The sequence below is a fragment of the Gopherus flavomarginatus genome, chromosome 21, assembly GCF_025201925.1.
Source record: "Gopherus flavomarginatus isolate rGopFla2 chromosome 21, rGopFla2.mat.asm, whole genome shotgun sequence".
Lineage (NCBI taxonomy): Eukaryota > Metazoa > Chordata > Testudines > Testudinidae > Gopherus > Gopherus flavomarginatus.
Window position 1 is genome coordinate 21,491,092 of NC_066637.1, and position 17,874 is coordinate 21,508,965.

General features: G+C 53.4%; 1 protein-coding gene across 1 annotated transcript; it reads right to left on the minus strand.

Moving 5' to 3' along the window:
• Positions 1–135: 135 nt before the first annotated feature.
• On the minus strand, positions 136–10,259 carry CELA3B (chymotrypsin like elastase 3B). Its single transcript, XM_050931286.1, has 8 exons — positions 10,220–10,259; positions 9,318–9,403; positions 7,629–7,726; positions 5,443–5,577; positions 4,020–4,156; positions 3,091–3,236; positions 1,929–2,081; positions 136–222 (listed from the first exon to the last, which is right to left on the minus strand). Exons 1-8 carry the CDS (start codon positions 10,257–10,259, stop codon positions 202–204), a joined length of 816 nt encoding a protein of 271 aa, XP_050787243.1. The 3' UTR covers positions 136–201.
• Between the last annotated feature and the right edge of the window lie 7,615 nt (positions 10,260–17,874).

Here is a 17,874-nt window from a genome sequence, read left to right on the forward strand (position 1 = left end):
AGAAGAAAGAATTCCTCATTTTACACAACCTTCCCTCCACCATGCTGCCCAATTGCAAGGAGCCCTGGGGTTATCGGCGCTGCATTAACCCCAGCAAAGAGAACCCCCTACCCCCCAAGAAATACACCCACAATGGGATTTCTACAATTGTTTTATTATCTGCCCAGGAAAGTTTCTCCGAGATGTGGCTCTTTCAGCTTATCATGCATTATTAGCGATGGTCTGAAAGAAAAGCAACCCAAAGTATATCAGGGCAGGATACAATAAACTACGGCACAAATCGTATTCTCAGGGCTTCTGACGCCCTTTGCATATGTAACATGATGCCCCTGAATGGCTCGAACCTGGGAATCATAACTAACTCAGCAACCTCTAGTGCCTGAGCTGAAAAAGCTGCTTCCCTTAGCCAAGGCTGGAGCAGGCTCATCAGCCTCCGCCTCTAGGCCAGCAGCTCCCAGACTTTTTACTAAGACAACCGACAACCGCATTTTGTCACCATTGCCCCAGTGCAGCTCGCCCTCCCCTGCCCAGTCCTCCAGCCCCTGTTCTCCCCTCCCCTCCCCAGCCCTTCAGACTCCTGCTCCCCTTTCTCTCCCCAGCCCCCCAGCTCTCGCTCTCCCAGTCCTGCAGACCCCGTCAAACCCCTGTAGCCAGGCCACAAATCACTATCCCACTGCTGACTGTCCATTCGCTGGCTCCAGCAGCTTCCTCCATGCTGCTGCCACCGCCCAGGGGAAGTGAGACCGCGGGGGGCCCGGACCCTTGCTACGACCCACTGGCCAGGACCTGCCATTTGGGGTGGGGGTGTCCAGTGCCACAGCACATGGGCATGGCTCACACTCCCCGCCATGCGTCAGAGGTTACCCAGGTCCAGGCCCTTGCCCGACACAATCTGCCCTTCTCGCTGCACTCAAACAAGGCAGGGGAAACAGTTGCCCCCAAATCATCTGTTAGGAAAACTGAGGCTCCCAAGGCCCAGGCCTGCTCTCAGTGACGCTGGTTTGACACTTGTGGAGTTTGTCTGGGCCAGTTTGTGCCCTGAGTTACACAGGTGTAAATCCAGAGCGTCATGCCCCCCACCCTGGTGTAACTGAGAGGGGAGCCTGGCCCTGACACCAGAATAACTCTGCCTCTGGGAGCAGTGAGATCCAAATCCAGCCCCAAGGGGTCAGCCAGAGCACAGGGCAGCAGAGCTGGGAGTACAGCACAGAAATTCCAGTTTGCAGGTGCGTGCTTCAGCCACTAGGCCATGCTGCCCCCCCAACACCTCCCTCTGCCTGCCTCCAGCCCCTGCTCACTGCAGGACAGAGCTCACAGCCACAGCCAAGCCAGATGTTCTGTCTCAAACTATCCCTAGAGCTGGGTGGTGCTGCAGGCCGCTGAGCATCCTGCTTGTGGCTCTGGGCCGTGTGCCCAAAATGCCGGCTCCCAGCAGACTCCAGGGTCATCACGCGCGTGCCAGCGGAGAAGCACATCCGAGCTAGTTTGCCTCCAGTATCTGCTGTGCTGAGACCAGCTCTTCCAGGCTCCAGATCTTACAGAAACCACTTTGCAGGCCAGACTCAGCTGTTCCTTATTTTGCTCTGCAGTGACTTGGGCTACCGGAAGAAGTGAGGCACAAGGGGGACCAAAGGTGACGTCACATGATGGGTCCCGCTTGCTCAGTGCTGTGTGCAGCACAGCTGGCTGTGATCTCCGCATGGGGCCCGTGGCACTGAGCTTGACTCACAGCCCCAGGAGGACACCACACTCAAGGGGCCCTCACCAGATTCAAATTCTGTTCCTGGAGAGAGCCCCCAAATATTGTCCATCTGGGGCCCCCTGTCCTGTCCCAGGACCCCCTGCCTGGCCTTCTGATTTCTCCCTGACCCTCCCCAGGAGCAGATTTCCCTCCCGCTGCCGTGCACTAACATGGCTGGGGGTCTCACCTCTGCAATCCAGTCATCGAAGGCGGAAACGCGGGTGAAGACGGTGGGTTTCTTTAAGGTGTTGCACCCACGGGAAGAGACAAAGCTGGCGATGCCTTGCACCTGCCATCTCCCATCAGAGGCCTGGCAGTTAAGGGGGCCACCAGAGTCACCCTGGAAGACAGACAGCCCCCATGGGTGAGGGCGAGTCAGATCCCCGATCCCTCACTCGCCGCCTGCTACAGCTGCGCACCAGGCTCTGGGGGCAAAGTCCAGGCAACTGGGGCCATCTCCACGGCTGTCACCGCAAGGAGGCCTAACCAGTGCCTTGAACTCTCTCACCCAGAGCTGGCTGTGAATTGGTCAGGCTGAGAGGAGGAAAACATTCCAGTGCAGCTGAGTCTGACCTCTTCGCCCCATGGGATTAGGCAAACAAAGACAAGGCTTTGGCATCAGCCCTGCAGGAATGTCTGAGCAGGAGTGTTACCTACGCCTGGGCGGGTGAATGGGAGCTCTTCACTCAGATGCTCCTATTCACCCAAAGCAAATTTCCAGCCTGATATTTGTACCATTTACAAATCACATAGCGCTGGTGTTACAGCCTCACTGCTCTGGCTTCTCCTCCCTGACTGGCTGACATGTAACTAACTAACAGACCACACGCTGTCAGTTTTACAGTCAATCTGTGCTGTGCTGGCAGTGCCAGCTGCCTGTTGTGTGTCCGGGTGTGATAGCTACAGCCCAAACTGCAGGCACCAGCTGATTTCCGGGAGAAAGAGTGAAATTACTATGAATCACACTTCAGAATTTCCCAACCTGGCAACTGATGAGCAGAGAAACGTGGATAAAACATTCCCTGAACGTTCCTTGCTGAGCTATTCTAATGGGCTTTGCCTGGGGGGAAGGGCAGCAAGCTGGGCACCTGCCAGCCTTTCAAAGCTGCGTGCAGGCTGCACAGCTACGTGGAGATGAGTTTCTGCTTCCTGTAACCTTCCTGTACATCTTTGGTGGGTGCAGTGAGTGCGGCCTACAACAGCAACAGAGCATGTGACACCCCCCTTAACAGCTGAGTCACCACTATATGTTTGACTAGTGGGTGCCTGCAGTAATTTGATCAGACAGATCATATGCACACACGAGACAGCACTGCACCCAAATTCTCCGCCACTCTCTTTCTACTCACGTTGCAGCCTGATCTGATGTCCCCGCCCGCGCAGACCATGCTCTCTCTGATAGAGATGCTGCCCCACCAGTCACTCTGGGTGCAGTGTGCGTAGTCCACCACCGGGAGCAGAGCCTGCTGCAGCTTCTCAGGGAGGGACCCGCCAGCTGCAAAGGGACGATGCAGCCTTCCTCAGTGACACCAAGCCCGGGCACTGGGTTCGAGTTCTACCTCTCCTGTCTCATTCGGAGCTCAATCCCATGCAGCACTGAGCACCCCTGGGAGCTGCTGATCACCTTCAGCTCCAATGCTGCTTTTACAGATCCAGACTAACACGGCTACCCCTCTGATACTCCTTCAGCTCCAATGGAAGTCAGTGGGTGCTGGGGGCACTCAGCACCTTGCAGGAGAAAGCCCTAGGTGATGTTTGGCTCCTGCTGCTCCTGACTTTCCCACAGAACCAGAGAGAGCCTGGGCTGGTTGGAGGAGCTGATGATGAGCTAGGGAACCTGTTACCCCTTCCTCCCCAGCTTGACACCCTCCTACACGAGTACCAGTCAACGCTCACTGCTGTCCGATGGCTACTTGATGGAGAGGTGGGTGCCCATCCAGCTCATAGGGGGAAGGTGACCATGTCCGAGAATAATTAGTTCTGGTGACACAAATTGGCAGCTTCCCTGGTGCCCCTGGAGGAGGCCTCCAGGTCAGGATCGAGGCACATTGGCAAGGGGCAATGCATGTGGAAGAAACCCTGAGCTACCCATGCTGCACTTCATTTGTGGAGACTAGTCTCCGGGGCTGGATCTCTGAGGCCTCTCAATGCTAGCGGAGAAGGAACCGCCCCAGAGGGACAATGAACTAATGCGTCCCGAGCCGATGCACCCCAGCATGGCTGCCCTTGCGCTTCCCCATGAGAGAGCTCCCCAGCGCAGAGCCCCCCAGGCACGTACTGGAGAGGCGTCCCCAGCCAGTGATGTAGCAGGGATAATCGTTGGGCAGGATCTCGCCTGCGGGCGGGAGGCAGCCCAGCTGCACTGCGTCGTTCAGCTCGGCACTCCGGGACAGCTTGAGCAGGGCGATGTCATTGCTGCAAAAGGAGGACTCAGAGCTCACTGGAAGGGCGGGCGGCTCGGGGGTCTGGCCATGGAGCCGTCCACCAGCAGACCAAGCGAGAAGCCAAGGATGTCACAGGGCAGCAGCTCTTATTGGCTCGGGGCTCAGTCCAGGTCTCTGGGGGACAGGTGTCCACAGCATGACAGACCCCCCTTGCGGGCAGCCTGACCAGAGAGGCCTGGAGACTGTGCTCGAGGTGTCCCCCCAGGGCAGGGAGGGGGCAGCAGGAGGGGGCCATGGGTGGGCTGCTCTCTTGCTCCATGGATTGAAGACATCACTGCCCAGGGCTAAAAACCCACCCTTTGCACCAAAGGGGGACGATATGTCCCGTAGAGACTAACACGTTTATTTAAGCATAAGCTTCCGTGGGCTACAGCCCACTTCATCGGGAATCATAACATTCAAAAAGCAGTGGGAGAACACTTCAGCCTCTCTAACCACTCAGGGACAGGCTTGAAGGTGGCACTTAGGTTTGAACAGGGACTGGGAATGATTGGGTTATTACACTAATTGAATCTATTTCCCTATGTTAAGTATCCTCACACCTCCTATGGGTCATCTTGATTGTCACTTCAAAAGTTTTTTTTCTCCTGCTGATGATAGCTCATCTCAATTGATTAGACTCTTCCAGTTGGTCTGGCTACTTCCACCTTTTCATGTTCTCTCTATGTATAAATATCTCCTGTCTGTGTGTTCCAGTCTATGCATCCCATGGAGTGGGCTGTAGCCCACGAAAGCTCATGCTGAAATAAATGTATTAGTCTCTGAGGTGCCACAAGTCCTCCTGTGCTTTTTGCAGATACAGACTAACACGGCTGCTACTCTGCAATATGTTCCTGGCAAAGAGCTTGGCACAGACAGCCTGCAGCCCCCTCACCGGTCCCTTCCCAAAGGAAGGGCAGTGTGTGCTGATCAGGACGTAGACCCCAGCCCGGTTGGGTCACAGGCCGGCCCAGGGCCTGCTCTGCTATGAGCGGAGCCCATGGCCATGGAGCCAGTGTGGCAGATAAACCCACACTATTCCCCTGCTGGCTTCTGCAGCCCCTCAGCACCCGCCAGCCTGAAGGGTGCTGTCCAGGGCACCAGCGACAGGCCCAGGGTCCTTACATGGGAACAGCTCTGTGTGTGTCTTTCCCTCCCCAGCCGTTTGGATAACAGACTGATCCCCATCTGCCACTGCCCTCCCTGGGAGCCCTGCCGCCCCCAGACAGCGCAGAAGGGCGGGCAGCTGCAGCCTGGCACGTGCCTGCATTGCCTTACCCGCAGGCCACGCAGATGGAGTTCCAGCGAGGGTGGACGAAGATGTCCTCAGGATTCACCGGGATGTGCTGCTCAGAGCCCTCTGCTACGCTCCTGTCGTACTCCCCCAGCACCACCTCGTAGGTGCGGGATGTACTGGAAGGAAACCCCCAAGAGCCTGTGAGGGGACAGCCGAGGGATTGCAGCGGGGGGCAGCCTGCAGTGCCCCCTTGGGACTCAGAGGGGTCTGAGTCCTACACACCATGCAGGAGACATCATCCTACTCCCTGTGTTGGCCTCTAGCCCTGATCATCATCATCATCAGCAGCAGCAGCACACACACACCCCCAGCTGGCCTGGCCCGGCCTGGGCACTCGGGGCCCAACCAGCCCCTCACGCAGGGACACACAGAGCAGAGACACTGTCGTGGCCGGACTGGCCCCTCGAAGGAGAGTCAGGGCCATGATGGGCTTCTGTAAAGAGACTGAACCTATCCTGAACCCCCTCCCCCCAGTAGTTAGGTGCTCAGCAGCTAATTGGTTAACGAGCATTAGGCCAGTTAAGGGGCTCCCAGAGCTCAGCTGAAGGAGGAACTCCTGGAGGGAGGGGCTGGGAGGCTTTTAGCAGGTCCACAGCCTCACTAAGTGGATGAACTAAAGGAATCAGGTCTCAGGAAAAGGGAAATGTCTCTGAAAGACTCTGCTTGGGTGGGAAACCCAGAATGGGGGCTGACATACGTGTAGTTTGACTACATTTGGGGCGGGTGGCTCCAGTCAGGCCAATGGGGCCGTGCATGGCGGAGGGGGACACAGGGGCACCATTTCAGATGGAGGGGGGGCACAACTTTAACTGTGATTCCAGGGGGTACTTAGGCAACTGTAAACTCCAGTGTTTTTGTAGATAATAACTTAGAAACTATCAGACAGGAGCATGGTACCTAATTCCTATATCAAGAAGGAAAATTAAATAAATATTAGACCCACTCAGCTCTAATCGTAACATGCTCTGACACCATGTGGGAAGTCACTTAAGGGACACTGGCTAGGTTTAGAGTGGTCATGTATATTCTTACTTAGATATGCTTACTGAAGTCAGAAGGGACCAGCGTGATCAGCTAGTCTGATCATGCACCTTGCAGGCCACAGAACCTCACCCACCCACTCCTGTAATAGATCCCTAAGCTCTGGCTGAGTTACTAACATCCTCAAATCGTGGTTTAAAGATTTCAAGTTACAGAGAATCCACCATTTACACTAGTTTAAACCTGCAAGTGACCTTATGCCCCATGCTGCAGAGGAAGGTGAAAACCTCTCCCAAGGTCTCTGCCAACCTGACCCAGGGAAAATTCTTTCTCAACCCCAAATATGGTGATCAGTTAGACCTTGAGCATGTGGGCAAGACCCACCAGGCAGACACCTGGGAAAGCATTATCTGTCGTAACGCAGAGCCCTCCCCACCTAGTGTCCCATCTCCAGCACCTGGGGATTTTTGCTATTGGCCGTTGCCTATGGGCCACATGCCGTTGCAGGCAGTCCTGTCATACCAGCCCATTCATAAGTTTATCAGACTCAGTCTTGAAGCCAGTCAGGTTTTTTGCCCCCACTCCTCCCCTTGAAAGGTTGTTCCAGAACTTAATTCCTCTGATGGTTAGAAACCTTCATCTAATTTCAAGCCTAAACTTGTTGATGGCCAGTTTCTATCCATTTGTTCTGGGGTCCACGTTGATGCCTAACTTAAATAACTCCTCTCCCTCCCCGATATTTATCCCTCTGATGTATTTATAGAGAGCAATCGTATCTCCCCTCAGCCTTCTATTGGTTAGGCTAAACAAGCCAAGCTCTGTGAGTCTCCTCTCCTAAGGTAGGTTTTCCATTCTTCAGATCATCCTAGTAGCCCTTCTCCGCACATGTTCAGTTTGAATTCATCTGTCTTAAACATGGGAGACCAGAATTGCACACAATACTCAAGATGAGGTCTCACCAGTGCCCTGTATAATGGTACTAACACTTCTCTGTCTCTAGTGGAAATACCTCGCCTGATGCACCCCAGGACTTGTTAGCCTTTTCATGGAGGGATGTGCCCCAGGCTGCAGAGTGTGTCAGTTACAGGGATCCATGGCAGACCAAGGCCCTGTGGCTCCTGCCCCAAGACCCCATGGTGCATTGGCCGCATTAAATTTTAGGCAATCGTAAAAGGAGGAGGCTTACGAGATGCAGTGCGCAGCCGTCATGACCCATGTGGGAGCAATGAGGGTTCCCCCGCAGGTGTGATAGAAAGCACCATCCCTCTCGTACTGCAGGGAGATCTGCCAGGAGACAAGACAGGGCAGTGGGGACCTGCTGTGGAGCTCCAGGGCTCCCTGTCTTCTGGCTCCACTGTGGGGCGGCTCTGAACAGTGGGAGCTTTTGGGTTAGCCCCAGTAACATCCCATGGAACCCACCCAAAACAGCCAGAGACCATGGCCCATCAGAGTGCTAGCATGGCCTGGCCCAGCTGTGGAGGCAGGCTGCTCTCTGGGGGACTGTGGTTACACACGGCGGAGTTACCATGGCACGCAGTCTGCCGGGGCAAGCCCTCTCCCTGCTCACACAACACAGAGGGCAGCAGGCACTGAGGGGCTGACCCGCGCGGATTGTCACTCAGAAATGCCCTGGGAGTTGAGGGGAGCAGCTAGTCTCTGGCTCACACTGGAACTCTCTCATGCCCACCGCCTGGCAGGGCCCTGCTGCCCCTTCCCAGTGAATTGTAGGGCTTTTTTGCTTCTCCCTGTGCCCATCAGTTCCGTGGGTTGGAACATGGGCACAGACACAGAACTGCTAAGAAACTCAAAGGCAAGGAATCCACCGTGTCCTCCGCAGACTGCTGCGAGCTGGAGCCCAACGTCTGATGCTTGACAGGGCCCTGATTTCAGAGGGTGGGGGCTCAGCTATGTCTGAAAGCATAGCCGGAAGCTTGTGCCAATCCTGGCCTTGGGCTGCCCAGTCTGTCGGTAGGGGCCATGGAATGCACACGGCAGGACCCGCAATAGGCACAAACTGGGATCCGGATAAAACAGCTGCTAGAATTTCATGCACATCAGAGGTGGGACTTGTTCTCTCGGACCGTAAGGTCAGCGGCGGGTTGCCTAAGGATGCAGGGCGGGGCGTTAAACCAAGGGCGAGTTTTGCTTCCTCAATACAGCCATGAGGAGAAGGGATGAAGAAGATGGCGTTTCCTGTCCCTTTAGCTCTCCTTTGCTCTGTAAACAGGGCACCATTCAATCCGTCCCCCCACCCCCTTTGCTTAGCCTGTCCATCACCACAAGAGCTTGGTGTAGTCAGAGCAACTCTGCAGGTCTAACCCCCGCAACCCCCAGTCCTGGGGAGATTACAGCAGGGTGAATAAGGGAGTTTTTTAGCTGCTCCAAAATTTGGGGGTAGGGGGAATTTCGTATCCACCCAAAGTGATTTTTTTTTCAGATTTTTAGGAAACATAAACAATTGAAGAAGAAATTGATAACGCTACAGCCATGTCAGGGCAGGCCCATGTACCCGTGACGGGTCAAACGAAACATTTCATTTTGCTTTTCAGTGTTTTAAAATGTTTTTAATTTTTTTTAATAACTGGACTTACTTTTGAAAGATTCACTTTGAACTGAGAAATCGAAACATTAAGCTTCACAAAGAAATATTGGGGAGGGCTCCAAAAAATGTTTCAATCTTCTTCTCACCAATCAAATGCAATGAACTCAGGGCAAACACAGGTAAGGTTTCAGCCAACCTAAATCTGGATTTTTCAGTGGGGAAAAAAAAGTTTGCTGTGAACCCTAACACCCTGCGCTAGTGCAGATGGTGCGATCGCATCGAGCCTCGGTGCTGATTGGCTGTCACCGCGGACAATGGCTGGATTCCACTCACCTGCCAGGGCCAGCTGTACGGCACGGCATCATCTCCGTTCACCACCCTTGTGTGGGGGGAGTAGATGGGTGTCCCACACCCACGGGCTGGAAGGGGAGAGGACTGTGCATTAAACAGATAGCAAAGGCACCAGACCTTTCTGCTGAGCAGAGGAGGCTGGACAATGGGGAAGCAAGACACGTGGTCATGGCAGCTCACCCTCTCCAACCGAACCCTGGATGTCCCCAGTCACGCCCCAGTCCTCAGGTGGAGGGGCACTCCCCTGGCCCAGGCTCTCCATGGGATGGTTACAGGGCCGCCTGGCGGGGGGGGGGGCAAGTGGGGCAATTTGCCCCAGGCCCCGGGCCTCGCAGGGCCCCCCACGAGAGTTTTTCGGGGCCCCAGGAACAGGGTCCTTCACTTGTTCCGGGTGCCCCGGAAAGCTCTCATGGGGCCCTGGCCCCAGGAGCTTTTTCTGCTTTGAGTCTTCAGTGGCAATTCAGTGGTGGGGAGTCCTTCCGCTCTGGGACCCGCTGTTGAAGTGTCGGGTCTTTGGCGGCAATTCGGCAGTGGGGGCCCCCCATTGCCTAAGACCCCAGGCCCCCTGAATCCTCTGGGCAGCCCTGGATGATTACCTTGCCCAATGTAGGCCTACCCAGGGTTTCATCCCCTCCTGAGCCAACCTGTCTCCACATTTACAACTGAGGCAGGCACCAGGGCCCATTCCCCTGACAGCACCTTGCACAACCTCCATGAGATTGAAGGGCAACCGGGGGGCTAGGCACAAGAGGACCAAGGAGAGCTCTGTGTGTCTGGGGGCTGCAGATGGCATGAAGGGCCTTCTTCCTTAAGTATGTGCTCTATGCAGGGGCACTGGGGCAGAGGAAAGAGTCTTATCTCTAGCCCTCTAGCCTGTTTCTTACCACCAGCCACAAGCAGAACGGGGATCAGCAGCCTCAGCATCTTGGCCAGAGGGACCACAAGGACCAAGGGCCCTTTAATACTCCCCTTTATCAGAGGCTGCAGGGAAGGGAGGTGCCTAGCAGCTCTGGGAGCAGGTGTTGGAATATCCTGTGCCCTGACGCAAGGTCACTGTGAGGAAACAGGGCCCTGCCCGGCCTTGGGCAGATTGGGATGTGGCCAACTGGCTGGGTCACTAATTTTTCCCACCCATGTGCAGAATGACTTTTGTTATGTGCGCCAATATGGAGGTGATGTGTCCACCTTGGGGCACATAACAAAGTGTATATGGTGGGGATGGGGCCGAAGAGTTTGGAGTGGGGGATGGGGCTCAGGGCTGGGGCAGAGGGGTGAGGGCTCCAGCCCGGGGTGCAGGCTGTGGGGCGGGGCAGAGGGTTGTGATGTGGGAGGGGAACAGTGGGGGGTGAGGTTTCCGGCTGGGAGTGCAGGCTCTGGGGTGGGGCTGGGGATGAGGGGCTCAGGACTGTGGCAGAGGGTTGGGCTGTAGGGGGGCTGAGGGTTCTAGCAGGGGGTGTGGGCTCTGGGGTGAGGTCGGGGATGAGGGGTTTGGTGTGCAGGCTGCCCCAGGTCTATGGCGGGGAGAGAGCTCTCTCTCCCCACAGCAGCACTTGAGCTGATGGGGGAGAGGTGCCTCTCCCTGCCATGGCAGCTCCAGGGCTGGGTTGGGTTGAGGCCAGGTGCCTCTTCCCCATCTGCGGGAGGTTCAGGCCGGACTGGGTCAGGACTCGGCTGTGGCAGATCCAGGGCTGGGCTGTGGCCAGCAGGGGAGAGGCGCCTCTCCCCGCCGCAGCAGGTCCAGGGCTGGGGGAGAGGTGCGTCTCCCTGCTGCAGCCCTGAGGCCTGCACAGTTCTTAATAGGCTGCTGCATGGCCACACAGCTTAGACAGAATGTAGGTCACAGCACTGGAAAGGGAGTGGGGCCACCCCAGGCCTGGGCACTGGCATGGGTACCAGGGGGCTAGAGGAATGGAGTCCATCCCCCACTGCAGCCCCCTGCTGTGGGGAGGGGAATGAGCAGAAGATCTACACAGACATAGGCCAGCTGGCCTGGTCCCTCTCCCTGCACTGGGGTAAGGACTCAGGGCCTGATCGAAGTCCCACTGAAATCACGGGAGACGTGACTTCACTGGAAGCTGGAGCAGGCCCCTCATAAGGTCCCTTACGGGGCGAAGGGGACATAGGAGCAGCCTGTGCCTCGTGCTGCCATTCTGCACAGGGGTCACTTGCAGCGAATGGTGCTATTAACAATGCGGCTGCCTCAGGGCAGGACAATGAACCTGTGAGAGGCCAGAACCCACATGGGACGGTGTTAAGCTGCAGATGTTAAATGCAGGAAATTTGGTCACACTTTATAGGTAGGTGCTGTTAATAGATGGCTTGTATGGGATTACTAAAGTCTGTTATAAACATGTCCCAGAGGTGAACAGCGTGTATTAGAGGTGGTTATTAGCCCATCAGCAGCCGGGGTTATGGATGGCTGTTGGCCAGGAGTACAAGCCACCCACTCATCTATTGGTCTCTATAACAATCTACAGCAACCGATTAACAGTTCTTAAAATATCTACTTAGCCTTCGTTAGCCCTCTATAAACCGCTTCCAAATGGAACCTTTATGCAAAGTGTGCACCTAAAGTTGATTCAGATTCAGGGTTCCCTTCAGACCACGGAGGGTTTTGTACTGCTTTCTGTGGGACTCGTTTTAATGCCTTATTGACACAAGGGGCTGGCCCCTTTGAGGGGAATCAGGGCCCAGTCTATCCACAACAGGCTTCGTTAAGGAGAACAAGCCCTTTTCAGCTCACCTGTAAGTAATTAACTGCCTGGGTGGCTGGTTGGCAGCTAACTGACTAAGGAGCACCTGGACTGCATAAATTGCTACCAGGGTGCTCTTAGCAAGAGAAGATCCCAGAGAGACTCTAGGAGGAGAAGGTGGCTTAGCTTATAGTACACAGGGCCCAGGAGTAGGGCAGAGGGATTCTCAGCACAAGGAGGGAGCCTGCCTGAATTCTTACACAGAGCCAGGAGGAGGCTGTGGGCGCCTGAATTTCAGAGAGGACCCAGGCTCCAAGGGTGGATGTGGGGCTAAAGAAGCTATACTCTGTACAGGAGTGAATAAATAAGACTTAAAGAGGGAACCTTGGTTGAAGTACTCTGGGCTGGGAATCAATCATTGCAAGAGGAAGAAAGTGCAGCAGGCCTGCCGGGCTACGTGGTACCACAAGGCAGTGTGCGTGAGGGTGGCACCCTGTCACTCTTACCTGGTGCTTGCACTCCGCTCGGGTTCTCTCTGCTGAGGGAATGCTCATTTAGCTTTCCTGATGTGTGCGTGGGGCGTGCTGCGTTGCACCTCTTGCATTTAATTTCCCTGAGTTATTGTAATTGTTGGATTTAGAAGAAATGAGAAGGGCAGAGTATTGATCTCCCATTCAGAAAGACATGGGGCCCCAGACTCCATGGCAGGGGGAACTGCAGTGTTTTCTGCAGAGTCTCCTGGGGCTGGATTTGGCTTGTGTCCATTGTCTGAATGTACAAGATCAAAGTCAAATAATCGCACCCAGTTCACTTCCAACTGACCCCACAAGGCATTTCCCACTAATGGTCCTTTTCCCTCTCTCTGGGTCTCTGGCACAATGGCAGTTGTGACTATGGGCATCTTTTTCTACAGGGTGGTTTGACCCAGGTAACGGGTAACCTCAGCTGCTGGGTGAGCCTCCCAGGCCTGCCCATCCCTGGCTGTCCTCTGCTTCCCAACCAGCCTTTCCAGATGCTGAACCCCTTCGTGGTGTCAGCATTTGTGCTTTTCCTGAAGCTCCACTCCCAGGGGAATAAGGCTTCTCTAAACAGGATCAAAATTAGTCTGGGAACAAGAACAGGTGGCATGAAATGAGTGTTAACAATTAACAAGTGACCCTGGTTGAGCAGGGGATTTTTACCTTTCTCCCCCACAAGGTGATGTCAGATCTGCTGTCAGACTCCAGAGGGAGATGATAAAGGCAGAGGTGAAGGACAGAGAGCAGCAGACTTGCTTACACAAGGCTTAGTCGCTTTACCATCAAGGTGTCAGGGGCTAGGCCAACACAACACAGTTTCTCCGAGCTTCAGCTAACCTGGGCAGAGAGTGACAGAGATGAAAAACCTCTGATGTTCTCACCAGAATGGTCAAAAATTTCCAGTCAGACTGGTTTTTCCCAGGATGGGGCCATGGGCAGAGGGTGAAATTGCAGATTCCACCCCCCTCGTTCAGAACTCCTAGGCCAGGCCCCCTCTACACATCACGAGATTTAAAAACTAATAAAATTTGCTGGATGATTATTGAGCTTTCTAGGGGTCACATTTCTGTGCCACTGCCAGAGCTAGAAAATACTTCCCCAGCTACTGCTTGGTGTTTGAAAAAGAAGCTGGTTGTCTCTCAGAATCACATGACTCCAGGAACTGGAGGCTTTCTGAAAAACACCGACTCGTGCTACAGCCAGGAGAGTTGCCAGCACTGGAACATTGTGGAGTGTGCTGCCCCCTTCCCTGCACGCTTGCCTTCTGTCTCCAGCCTGGTTAAGCTCAAATCAGCCATGGCTGCCAGAACTAGAGCAGAGTCTGAGCGTGATCTTCATGCATCAGGAGCAGGTGGTGTGATGGTTGCGCTCCTCTGCCATGGCGTTAGCAGCAGAACCCTCATGCAGGTCATTAGATCCCACATCCCTTAAAGCCAGGAAAATGGGGGCATTGCTCGCTGTATGGCCATGCAGCACAGCCTGGTGCACTCTAATCTGTTATAGATAGGCATGTATGTAGCATGCTCCTGCACTCTGATCTTTGTCTGCCCCAAGGGGAAGATGCTGCTGTCCCTTTCCTAGGTGTGTGAGCCCCAATTCTCCTCTCTCTCTCGTGACTGGAGTAATTGCAACATACAATTACAGCAGGGGAGTGGAGAGCAGAGCCAGGCCTGGACCCAGCCAATAGCACTGTACCGAGGGCCTTGCCAGAGTTAAACTGCACCTCTGGGTGGCTCTTTGGCACCTCGTCACGACCTGCCCTTAGCATGAGATGCCTCTGCCTGCTGTGGAGCAGCAACCTGCAACATCTGGAAGCACCGGCCCTGCCTTCCAGGCCTGCACAGACTTCACCCTCTCTGTGCAGGCAGTGACAGGTGCACAGTAAGCCCCGAGTGACCTGTGGCATCCAGCCCCTTAGCCACTGAACACTCTCAGAATTACCAGGCCTGCTGTTCCCAAGGGAGCAGCTTGTGCTAGTCAGCTCAGGCCAGCACCAAGCACCACAGCACCAAGATATATGTGACGGGTTGGACCCCACCTCTGGGATGTCACCTGATGTGCTGGGGTCTTGACGAACCCACCCTTTCCACCAGCCTGGGTGTCCTCACCCTGTTCTGCTGAGCCAGGCCCTCAAGCCTCCTTCAGCACACACAAGTAGGGCCACACCCAGCTGCAAATGGACACAGAAACACTGAGATCAGCTCAGTGTGGGAGGAGTCAGCTCGGGGATTGCCCAGCACTCACATGCACACCTCCTTTGGGGGATAAACCCCAAATAATATTGTTTTGCGCTGTTTCACTGCAAGCTTATGAAAATTCACCCTCTCCCTCAATGTGGAGAGAGATATGCCCAGCTTCTTGCCCCTCTCAGATATGAATTGCACAAACTGGGATCTGAAATAAACAAGAAATAAGTTTATTAATTATAAAAGATAAATGTTAAGTGATTTTAAGGGACAGCAAACAGAACAAAGCAGATTACTGAGCAAATAAAATAAAACACGCAAACTAAGCTTAATGCCAAGTATCAGGGGGTAGCTGTGTTAGTCTGTATCCATAAAAAACAACGAGGAGGCGCTTTTTTACTCACAAAAGCTTATGCCCAAATAAATCTGTTAGTCTTTAAGGTGCCACCGGACTCCTTGTTGAAAGTAAGCTTAATACACTCAAGAAACAGGTCACAAAATATAATTTCTCACCCTAAATGTTGTTTTAGGCAGGTTGCAGAGTTTCTGTAGCTTAAAAGTTTCAGTTATTTCTCTTTACAGACTGGACTCCTGTCTCAGCCTGGACTCAGCCTCTGCCCCTGGATGTTTTTAGCTATCTTCCTTCTTGGACAGGGAAGCAATGGAGAAGAGTCCTGATTGAATTACTCCCCAGCCTTAAATAGAATTTACATAAGGCAGGAGCCCTTTGTTTCCAGTGGAAAAATACTAGCAGAATTCAAGGTGGTCCTCCGTACTAGGTGACATCATCAATGATCCTGCAGTGTCAAAGCAACAACCCAGGAAGCTCCTCAGGATGGTGGGAGGTTAGTACATTCAAAGTTCTATTGTCCTTTTTAAATGGCTCATTCAGGCTGATTGCCTACTGTCCTTCCCCCAAATACACACATAGCTGTAATTGTTACATAGTCAATATTTCTAACCTCAGATACAGAAATGATACTTGTATACAAATTGGATAACCACATCCAGCAAACCATAACCTTTCCTGTGATACCTTACACGGCCCATCTTGCATGAAGCATATCTTAGTTATGCCATATTCATATCATAACAATATTTCTGTAACAAATATGGGGTGTAACGTCACAATATATTTATAGTGAAAACAAGGATATGTTAATACCACAGAACATTCAGGTGACAGTGAGTAAGAATATTGCAAACAAATGGTTCCACATGAAACAAAATCATAACATGCCTTTTTGAGTCTAAACCTAACTAACGAGTTACCCTCTCATCTAAAGAAACCATCTCACCCAAAGATCTCTCCAGTGCTCTCAGCCAAGCCTGGTTGAGATCCCACTTTCAAGAAGCAAATTTGCTGTCCATTTACCGCCTAGATGAGGGATGCCAGAGTGTTGTCTTTATCCCCCCAAAATAGTAGAGCAAACCTGTGATGTGCACTTCATGTATAAGCAGGGGCATTGCCAGCAGATCGAGAGACATGATCATTCCCCTCTATTTGACATTGGTGAGGCCTCATCTGGAGTACTGTGTCCAGTTTTGGGCCCCACACTACAAGAAGGATGTGGAAAAATTGGAAAGAGTCCAGCGGAGGGCAACAAAAATGATTAGGGGGCTGGAGCACATGACTTGTGAGGAGAAGCTGAGGGAACTGGGATTGTTTAGTCTGCAGAAGAGAAGAATGAGGGGAGATTTGATAGCTGCTTTCAACTACCTGAGGGAGGCTTCCAAAGAGGATGGAGCTAGGCTGTTCTCAGTGGTACCAGATGACAGAATAAGGAGCAATGGTCTCAAGTTGCAGTGCGGGAGGTTTAGGTTGGATATTAGGAAAAACTTTTTCATTAGGAGGGTGGTGAAGCACTGGAATGGGTTACCTAGGGAGGTGGTGGAATCTCCTTCCTTAGAGGTTTTTAAAGTCAGGCTTGATAAAGCCCTGGCTGGGATGATTTAGTTGGGAATTGGTCCTGCTTTGAGCAGGGGATTGGACTAGATGACCTCCTGAGGTCCCTTCCAACCCTGATATTCTATGATTCTATGATTCATGGAGGATAGGTCCAACAGTGTCTATTAGCCAGGATGGGCAGGGATGGTGTCCCTGGCCTCTGTTTGCCAGAAACTGGGAATGGGCGACACGGGATGGATCACTTGATGATTACCCTATTCTCGTCATTCCCTCTGGGGCACCTGGCATTGGCTGCTCTCAGAGGACAGGATACTGGGCTAGATGGACTATTGGTCTGATCCAGTGTGGCCATTCTTAAGTTTTTATGAGCAAAGCTCCCTCAAAAACTGACTCTAGTTTAATAGATTCTAAGGCCAGAGGTGAACACTGTGGCAGGGGCGCCCACAGGATTCAGGGGGCCTAGGGCAAAGTGGAGGAGCTGCAGCGCTTGTACTCACCCGGCGGCAGTCTGGGTTTTCGGTGGCATTTCGGTGGCGGGGGGCCCGTCAGTTGCTCCGCATCTTCAGCAGCATTGAAGGGCCCCCTGCAGCCAAAATGCTGCTGAAGACCACGGCCTGGGGCAAATTGCCCCACTTGCCCTCCCGCCTCCCCCCGGGCGGCCCTGCACTGTAATCATAGAATCATAGAATATCAGGGTTGGAAGGGACCTCAGGAGGTATCTAGTCCAACCCCCTGCTCAAAGCAGGACCAATTCCCAACTAAATCCCCAAATCACCCCCTCAAAGATTGAACTCACAGCAGGCCAGAGACCTGCCCTGAATTAATCCATGTTTGAATTAGAGCAGAGCTCTTCTGAAAACACTCGGTCTTGATCTAAAAATGGCCAGTGATAGAGAATCCACTGGGACCCTTAAATTGTTCTAAAGGTTAATTACCTTCATTGTTACAAAAATTATGCCTTAATGCCAGTCTTAATTTGTCTCACTTCAACTTGCAGCCATTGCATCTCCAATCTTTGTCTGTTCAACCGAAGCATAGGCGCCAACTCCACGGGTGATCCAGGGGTAGGAGTGGAACTAGGCAGGAAGAGGCGGGACGGGGTGCGGACTTGTGGGAAGAGGTGGGAAGGGCCGGTGTAACCACTAGGCGAACTAGGTGGCCGCTTAGGTCGCCAAGATTTGAGGGCGCCAAAAAGCAGTGTTTGGCATCACGGGAGTCAGCTGAGCGGGGCAG